The sequence below is a fragment of the Dicentrarchus labrax genome, unplaced genomic scaffold, assembly GCF_905237075.1.
Source record: "Dicentrarchus labrax unplaced genomic scaffold, dlabrax2021, whole genome shotgun sequence".
NCBI classification, from domain to species: Eukaryota; Metazoa; Chordata; class Actinopteri; family Moronidae; genus Dicentrarchus; species Dicentrarchus labrax.
In genome coordinates, this window is record NW_026136710.1 from 9,423,798 (window position 1) to 9,433,398 (window position 9,601).

General features: G+C 40.6%; 1 protein-coding gene across 4 annotated transcripts; it reads right to left on the reverse strand.

The window, feature by feature from the left end:
• Positions 1-2,291: 2,291 nt before the first annotated feature.
• Positions 2,292-9,044, reverse strand: edf1 (endothelial differentiation-related factor 1). Of its 4 annotated transcripts, none has more exons than XM_051413595.1 (8): positions 8,876-9,044; positions 6,797-6,935; positions 6,590-6,694; positions 5,016-6,109; positions 4,098-4,149; positions 3,761-3,921; positions 2,999-3,092; positions 2,292-2,901 (listed from the first exon to the last, which is right to left on the reverse strand). In XM_051413595.1, exons 4-8 carry the CDS (start codon positions 5,091-5,093, stop codon positions 2,840-2,842), a joined length of 447 nt encoding a protein of 148 aa, XP_051269555.1. In that variant the 5' UTR covers positions 5,094-6,109; positions 6,590-6,694; positions 6,797-6,935; positions 8,876-9,044; the 3' UTR covers positions 2,292-2,839. The 4 variants fall into 4 exon arrangements, with proteins under 4 accessions (XP_051269555.1, XP_051269556.1, XP_051269557.1 ...); XM_051413596.1 differs by lacking the exon at positions 8,876-9,044 and adding an exon at positions 8,374-8,494; XM_051413597.1 differs by lacking the exons at positions 2,292-2,901; positions 2,999-3,092; positions 3,761-3,921; positions 4,098-4,149; positions 8,876-9,044 and adding an exon at positions 8,473-8,698 and having other exon boundaries at positions 5,596-6,109.
• Positions 9,045-9,601: the final 557 nt, after the last annotated feature.

Sequence of the window (9,601 nt, forward strand, 5' to 3'; positions counted from 1 at the left end):
GTTCATGTCAACATTTCTTATGAAACCACAAGCATGATATTATGTTCCGTATATTTAAATGACTGTGGATGGGGCCACCAACTGGCACATGATTTCACCCACACTTGTGAATTCATCCCATTATCAGTTTGAATATTTTATGCTCAGTGTTGGCGGCCTTAGGAAAGCTATCTAGAAAAAAGTTCCCAGGCCAAATTTCCATTCACATTGTTACAGCACAGCCAGCAACTGATTTGACAGCAGCCCAGAGCGCTTCTGCTCCATCAGTTTCGACATAGCTGCCCATTAGAGAGTGGGTTAGCAGGGATGTCCCGTCTGTGTCCTTGCTGTTCCGGTTCTATGTTTTGACCTCACAGCCTGTGGGTTCCTGCTCGTCGCTGTTTGCAGCTAGCTGGCAACTCAAGAGCTTATTACTGCTGCATGAAGTGACACAACATGCTTCACTCCTTGGCAGATCCTGTGTTTAGGCTATGGGTTAGTCCCTTCTGCCCCGAGACTCAGCTCAAACCCTGAATCAATGGACCGGCTCTATAGGCCTTTTTCACAGATGACACAGGTGTAAATAATTCAATGAATGATGGCTGAATTCCATTTAGCTGCTTCAGTTTCAGGGTCCTGGTATTGTCTTGTGCAAGCTGGCTTAATAGGACACTATCAGGGCTTACTGGGACAATATACCTTTTTCACAGCAGCCAGTTTAACATAAAGGACAGTAGGATAAACACAGGTGTTACCTAGGTCTGTTCCATTTAGTGTAGCAGAGCATTTCCAGTGTGCCAACAAGCACGATAGCAGCACCCTGACTCTGTCTGAATAGAACAGTACCTTAATTGGTATCATTGGTAACGCCTGTGTTTACCCTACTATTTTGTGTCAAAACATCTGCTGTGAAAAAGGTATATTAGGGAAACCCAAGAGAACCAATCACATACATAGAAAGCATTTCTCTCTAATTAATTACAACAAATGAAGTGAGACTTAATGTTACCCAGCATCCCCTGGGACAATGTAGCCACAGCTGCAGTTCTCTACATGTGTTGTGCTACCTGCTGTAATTTCCGTACCTCCTGCTAACGATGGCCACATTGATTTACAGATGTGCCAGAGGCACCACAAGGTCTTATCTCACCAAACTAGAGATTACTCGTACTAGTACTGTAGGGCTCGATAGAGGTTATTCAGGACAGAGGACTTCATGGGTTGCTACGCTTGACTTCTGTGTGCTCTTCCTTTGTCTCTCTAGTGAGGAGGCCTTTAAAATGTGTGGTGCATCATATATATCAGTGAGGTAACAGCTGGCCATCAACAGGAGGAGCTGAGAAGGATTTGTGGCATGAGAGGTAGCCAGAAGGTGGAAGGTATTTTAACTATTACCCTTCCCCACATTCGAGCTTAGCAACACTGCCTCACTGATGATATAGAAATCTTCAGCTTCCCTCCTTAGTCCTTCACACTCCACGAGCCTTCAAGCTCTGGTCAGTACAGCGCTCCTGCAATTATTTGTCCTGGAATGTGTTCTGCCCCACTTGCACTTCCCCTCGACATGCTGCTTTTGTTATTCTGCAACAATAAGGTCCATTAATCTTTAATAAAACAGAAGGCAGCCTTACCACTGGCAAGAGAAAAACTCAAATCAATAACCCATGTTAAGAAGTGGAACACTGTGGAGAAATGAGAAGCCTTGCAAATTGCAGCTTCATCAAGGCCGTTCATTTCAGAGTGTTGTACGTTTGAAGGGTCCAGGCGTGTATTTTTATGAGTCTAAAAGAAATATTACATGCCAAAAAATCCCTGCTAAAAAGCGCTTCATTTCTTTATTGATACTGTTGTTTGAATTATGCACCTGTACTTTATCAGCAGTTGTAAACATTACAATTTATTGGGCAAGATGTGTCAAGAAGCAGCCATAACTTTGCATGAAAATACAATCGCAACACAGTTTTATACAATATATTGGGACAGTGTGACAGTCCAAATATGTTCCTGGTAGTATTCTGACATCTAGTGGCTCAATATCACTACTGCACTCACGGTTCAGGTTGATGCGGTAGTCTTAGTCTCACAAATCCTTGGCAAAAAGCACAAATGTAGTCATTTAGTAATTTTCTAAAATTATAGCTGCAGTAAAAACTTAAGAAAACAAGCATTTCTCATAAGTTTTGAACATTAAAAACAATAGGTTCAGCTTTAACATGACTGCCAGCATTCCTTTTTAATAATGTTTAAGAGGTCACTGGTTTGGTTACGAAATCCTGCGCCACAGCGGCCATAAATGCACACCCAGAAAGGTCGAGAACTGCCAAACTTTATTTTCTGATCAAAACAAAGGACAGCATTAAAACATTTCAACACTGTAATGACATTCACTCACTGTCTTACGTGTGTGAAAAAGAAAGATGCAATCGAGCACTTTCGGCTTAACATCATGCTCAGAATTAACGTTAGTCAAACTAGTTTATTTTGGTCATGAAAATTAATTCACCCTTTTATGACTTTACAATCGCTATCAAAAAGTTGAATTCATCATGCCAAAAAGCCTAAGCAGACGTGAGTGAAAAGAAAATACACAAGAATATCCGAGTTTGTGAAAAAAATGCATTCGATCATTCACTTGATTATGTGGTCAAGAGAGTGTTTGTCTGATGACTTGTCAGTATGCGGTGGAGCACCAGGTCCTCGGGCAGGACGCAGGTGAGATCAGCCCAGGTAGAGGAAGGGAAGAGGGAGAGAGGAGGAGAGTTTTTGAGGGTTCTCGGAGGGGTGGGGGTGTGGAAAGGGTTCAGGTTTCAGTGGCTAGGAAAGATGGGACCTGGGAAGGGCTGATTTCGAGGCTTTGTGTTCATTTCTTCTTGGGTTTTGCCTCCAGGGGTTGGCCAATATCCCTCCCACGCAGTTTCAACCCTGTGTATGATAGAAGAGGAACATATGGGTTGTACAACTAGCAACTGAGACATCATAGACATGATCTTTTCAAAAAAAGGTTTTACAGCGTTCTTACCAATTACTCTCTCGACCTTGCCCAAGACCTGGTTGTTAGGAATTGCTTTCCCACACTCATAGTCGGCAATGACTTGAGGCTTCTCGTTAATTTTCTGAGGAAGAGATTTTCTGTGAGTTTGTTAAACCACAAAGCAAACAAAACTACTCATCCTGTAACTGGGAATCCTTTAATCTCAGCGCTGCAGTGTTCACATTAATCATACAAAAATCAGTAACTTTTTGAGTCATCAATAAAAGGAAATGGTGGTGTCAGCTTTTCTTCATTTATTACATGATAAAAGACAATGATGATTAAGTGTGTACAGGAAATGACTTTGCTAGCCAGATCAAAGAATACAAAAACAAGTCTGTTAGTAATAATCATTTATACTTAAAGTTTATTGTATGATGTTTACAACTATTGTGGTTCTCTCATTTATAATTAAATATTGTTTGCAACTTCTATACAGGGCTCTGTATATCAAATCAGAGACTGTCTGCAGTCAACTTTTTAGCATTAACTTCTGGATGGTTCACATTGCCTATGTTATCACAATATGCATGTGTTCATTTGGTTAGTTGTATCTTCATTTTATGCTTTTAGGTTTATTTTAAACTCGGTACGTCACTTTAAGCGAGCAAACTTCTGTTCCATCAACATACACAATCAAGGTACAACAATGTGTTACAAATCCAGACAAATGCACCTTTTCCAAAAGCTGCTATATGGTGTGCACATCGTATACATATACACATATATAGGAGAAGTCAGTATACTCACAGTGGCCAGGTCTTTCTGGGTCAGGCCTTTCTCCTGTCTGCCTAGCTGGATGACCTTGCCCACCTCCAGGGGAACCCTGTCATGGTGTAGCTCCTCTGTCTCCCGGTCCAGTTTGGCTGTGTTCTTCGTCACAAGATGCTGTTTGTTCTGCCCCGCAGACCCTGTGTGACAAGCAGTGGATCAAAGTAATGTCGGGGGTGTCACACAGAGTGGTAGGTGTGCACAAACAGTATGATGACATGGATGATGACATGGAGGAAAAGAAGAAACTCTGACACATCAAAAAATAAGTCACACTTGCAAGTGAACTGTGGCCTTGATAAATAAATGAATTTACATTTCTTGGTTGTCTCAATGTCCTCCCCACGTCTCTGAGCAGAGGTGATAGCCTAGAGAAAAGATGGAGATGTACAAATCTTAAAACAACAGTAGGTTGCATTATAACCAAGCTCGTCCTCATAATAGCCTATTCAGCTGTTTGGCTCATTCTGTTAGTTAATAAGTAACGAATCTCCATGACGAATAAGTTCAACAACAGATAACATCACCAAGCCTGCATGACCACAATCTTTCGGCTAACAATGTTTTCCCGATATCGACAGTAAAGCCAACTATAGCCAAGTTGTGCTTTTCAGGTTAGCATAGCTGGCTAATGCTAGCTAGTTAGCTAGCATTAGCCAGCTATTCTCGTGACCGTCATTGTTTAACTTAAGGTAACTCCCCCGGACGTGGGTAATAATTTAAGGGAAAAGTCTGCTTTGCTGAACAGACCATAAGTAATTTTTTTTTAAAAAGTGGCGTTTTCAAAACATATTTTCAATTTGCTGACACAGACGTTAACAGAGCTATCTGGCTATCCAACTGAACTTGGGTTGTTAACTTAAGCTAAGTTACCTCCGTAGTTTGATTTGCTCACAGGAAGAACACGACGGTTCCAACAGCAGCACCAACGGCTCACACGTCCGCATACATCGAACGAACTAACGCCATCTAACCGTTAACCGTTAACCGTTCGTTGGAAGAGACAAACGGTCCCGTCCGCTGTTGTTATTAAAATGAACCACGACACATGGTCGATGTTTGCTCGTAACAACGCGCAGAAATGGTCGTTATTTGCTTATAAATCACATACTAGACGTCAACTCGGGTGTTCGGTATAATCTGACACCCGATATTAGCTCATGTCAAGTACCCATAGTTAATAGTATGGCCCCAGAATAAATACACACAGACGAAGTGAGATGTTCATGCTAACCTGCTTGGATTTGGCCTGGGCAGCAGTCGGCCCTTTCTTCCTCAAGACAGTAACGGTGTCCCAGTCACTTTCTGCCATGTTTTCAGGGGGTTCACTCGATACCCGTATAGTTTAATATAAGATACAAAAATAAGTTCAACTCAGCGTGTTCAAAATTATCCCTTTAAAGAGGGTAGTGCTACTTTAGCTTATCAGACACTCCTTCCAGAATTATCACCCACGCGTTCTGCCAAAGCTTTATTTAAAACAGAGACACGAACAGTGACAGAATGGAGGCGGTTCAGCAGCGACTTCTGCTGGTGGAGCAGGCTGACCTACATACATATATATACACAGGTTTTCAACCCTGCGACAGTACCTGCAAGTACAGCATGCCTGATTGCACTTTCAAAACACACATTGCATCAGACAGGGGGAAAACACATCGCCACTTTACCCAGTGGTTACAAAATATTAGTTTGATTTGGCTGTTTTTGAGAGAAGAGTTCAGGCTTAAATAATTAAACTAGAACATATAGTAATTTATTAGAACTTAGTTCACACATTACTTTGAATAATATACCACTGGGTGCACCAATAGTAAGGTATATCGTGTGTTATGATTTTTATTTAAGTACATTTTAAAATTAGAAGACAGTTTAGAGAATCTCACAAACCTTGCACAAAGCTGGCATGGACATAAAATAGACTGACGGGATTGGATAGCCATGTTTTTATTAAAAATCTATCATGTTCAATAAAGTAATAATATACGACAAATATAAATGTATTGCACTACATGTAATTATCATAATGAGTGGAAATGTACTGATAAAAAAATAAATGTGCAATGAGTTTGGGTTTCGATCATCAATTTGGTGGAAGTGAGCCGTACAGTATTTTGCATTAAATTGCATCATCAGTTGATCTATTGGCCACAGTCTGCCAGGTCACCAGTTGCAGGACATTTCAGAGGCAGCATCACTGTTTCGTCTTGTGCGGATGGGGGACCAGCCAAACTCCGACTGGGCGTCCTCAGTCTGGTGGAGACGTCCCAAGCGGTAGCCATGTTTGGAACCCTGTTTCCCTGCCCATGCACGTGGCTTGGGATTCATCTGGAAACAGATAAAGCAGAAATTAGATAAAAGACTAAAGCAGAGTCCAATGAGTTTTCAAGCACCAGGAATTCATTCTTTATTTTTCACCAAGCTTTTAATGGCACTCCATAAAATAAGTGTTTTCTGTGTCACAAGGCTGGATTACCAACCAGGAAAAGTGGACAACTGCTGTCTGTTGTTTGTGTTTTTGTCTGATGCACAACTGTGTTGTGAACCTGTCAAACTGTCTAGAGGACCGGTATCAAAACCTAGTTTTAATACCTTTATAAATCAGTTAGTATTATGCTTTCACTTTGCCTGAAACCAATAATGATCAGGTAGTTCACCTCAGGCCCACAGAAGTAAAATAAAATAAAATTTTAGAAGCAGCTTTGTTATTACAGCATAACATACCATAATATTGACATCAGTGATAAAAAAAAACAAAAAACTTTGCAGGCACATAACCCAGAACCACTTTAAAACTCTGTTTCTTACCTGAACAAAAACAGTAGTGTTCATGTGAAGAGTTTCCACTCGTTCTGACAAGTGATTCAACCATTCTAGATGGTCAGCGATAGACTGGCTTAGATCACCGTTGCTCTATATTAGAAGAAGAAACTGTCACAACAGGAGAAAGCTAAAAGGAATATGTGTTTTGATTAGAGATGGTAATTTATTTCCTGCCTATTTCCTGTAAATTACCCCAGACAAGTTGTCCTTCAGTTCAACAGCAACAAGGCGAACATGCTCCAGTTTGTCAATCTGCTCTTTCAGCCTGTCGTCAAGCTCCTGCATCATCATCAGTCCCTCATCGGGTCTGACACCCCGCTTAGTAGTCATCCTGGGACACAGAAACAAACATACTGGTGTTAAAAAGGTTTACCTGCCACCTTCAGAAGTTTTCTGATGACTCAGCAATAGTTTGTTGTATTAAAAAGGGTGATGACAGTGAATACAGGACTGTGGGGGGCAACTTTGTCCCCTGGAGTGAGCTGAACCATCTGCAGCTCAATGTGACTAAGACAAAGGAGCTCATAGTGGATCACAGTGGGCTGAAGGTGGTCGCAGACAACAACAGACTAAGCAAACTGATCAGGAGGGCCGGTGATGTCGTGGGGGAGGAGCTTGACACCCTGACGACCATGGCAGAGAGGAGGATGCTGTCCAGGCTATCTTGTCTCTACGACAGACTGGCCCAGCAGAGGAGCACCTTCAGCAGAAGACTCCTCTCACCCAGATGCACCACAGGAAATCATTCCTGTCTGTGGTCATCAATCTCTACAACACCTCCCTCAGAGAGTCAGACACCCCCTCTCTGTAATCTGACCTCAAACACAGACATCCACTTCTGCACTTTCTTCTTTATTGCACATTTTCAAACTGTACATTTTACACTTTACCTTGTGTATATATGTTTATATATAGATATGTTCTTAATAATTATTATATGTTGTATGTAAATATGTTGCATGTAGATTTGGAGTTGTAACGAAAGTAATTTCCCCCTGGGATTATTAAAGTATTTCTGATTCTGATACCTGTTAAAATTCAAGCATTTCCTCACTGACTGGGTACAACCACCAGAGGGAGCCACAGCAGCAAGAACAACTTACCTACAGAGGACCCTTCTGCTGCAGTGGAAGAAACCTGCACTACAAACTTTGGTGACCACATTTCTCTCAAGATATAATGACAACAATGACACTATTCTGCCCAACAGTAAAAAATAATCAGTCACCACTTAAAAAGCTTACCAGTATGAGAAACACTGCAAGTTACGATTTTCCCAGCATCTCTATTGCATGCAGGTTATGTAACATTTATTTTATGTTAAATCTGATTCAAGTAAGTCATTCTGCATTACTATTAATATTGGTCAGTATGATATGGCTACATAGGCATATAAAACAAACTTTTAGCCCCACTAGATAACACTGGGATTCAAGTATCAAATCTTCAGAGAGCCTTGCAAAAAGTACAACTCAACTAACAGTTATTTTTAATATTAGTTTTCAATTAACTGATCGATTTGGGTAGTCTTTAAAACCGAAAATAGTTAAAATGTCTATCATTATTTCCCAGAGCCTGTGGTAACATCCAAAATGGTTTACAATGACCTAAAACATAGAAAAACAGCATATCCACCAGCACGGTGGAGCTGGAGCAAGCAATGCAGCATTTTACTTGATAAACTACTACTATCTATACTAACAACGACTAATAAATTATCAAAAGAGTGGCTAATAATAAGTTAATTAAAAAGAACAGCACGGCAATACCGCGACACAGCTCTCAATTGGACGCCAGTCGATTTCAATAAACCAGTTTTACAAACAAGTGTTAGTACGATCCAGGTAAGATGGCTGACATAACGTTACTTTCGTCTCAGTAGCAACATTTCACGTTTGTTCCATTTCGTTCTTCAGCTGTTTTGCTAACGCGTATCGTTTGTGTGTAGGGACTGTAGCCACCAAAGCGAGCCCCCAGGTATGTTAGCTATCAGCACACAGTGCATATATAATATATGTAACTATAATATTAAATAACATATAAGATAACATATAACTCCCTGTCTCCTGCGGTCGCACTACAAACTGAAGTGGAACGCCTAACGTTAGCGCTAACGGTTACTAGCGGTTACCAGTTAGTTTCAGAACGTAGCTAGAGGTTGCTGGGAGATTTTAAACGTTATTCGCGCGTGCAGAACACCACACAGACACAGTGAATCAGTTAGCACAAACCGGAGGAGGGGGGGACAACAAGTTAGTGAAGTGAAGTTACCTCGTTTATCTGACGAAAAAAAAACAAACAAACAACAAAAACACTTCAAAATGCTCGGAAGCAAAACACCAATACAATCCTATGGTGAGGTACGCGACTTCCTCACTCCACAGTCACAAAGAGCAACGTTTCTTCGTCCAGACAAGTCTCTTTGTCCCACAACTATCTCTGGAATTTGACACTTCTGACGTCACGTAGTTTTTTTTTTTACAGGTGCATTATTATTGTGGTATTACGGTAATGGTTATTGATCAAATACTGGCGGCAATGGAGAATTATTCAAGAGTTTAAAAAAAAAAAAAAAAAACAAACTTTATTTATATCACTCCTCAATATTGCAGCGGATTTAAAAGTCAATCTGGTAGTGCTGGATTATTCAGTTTTAAATTATACAAAACACATTGCTAAAATTTAAGAGTGACTTTTGTCTTGAACAGTGCTTTCCTAAGCTTTTTGTATTGTGACCACTTAAGATAAAGTAATATTTGTGACCCCTCTATGGCTTTAGATTAATTTACTCCTCCAAGTTTGCTTAATCTGGGGGATTTTTTAAAGGCATGCAGTAAAAAAAAAAAAAAAGCAGAAAAAACTGAAAAGAGCCATAAATTTGTTATAATTTTCTCTTCTATCACTTTAATCTTCTTATATCCCTTATATCTTGGGACTCATTGGGGGGTCCCGGCCCTCACGTTGGGAACCACTAAGGCCCTTTAAACTGCAAAAACC

Coding starts and splice junctions, on each gene's coding strand:
- edf1 (XM_051413595.1), bottom strand. CDS start 5,093: ATGGCAGAAAGTGACTGGGACACCGTTACTGTCTTGAGGAAGAAAGGG. Junction 3,922..4,097: donor CATTGAGACAACCAAGAAAT/GTAAATTCATTT, acceptor CTTGTCACACAG/GGTCTGCGGGGCAGAACAAA. Junction 3,093..3,760: donor CCCAGAAAGACCTGGCCACT/GTGAGTATACTG, acceptor TCTCTTCCTCAG/AAAATTAACGAGAAGCCTCA.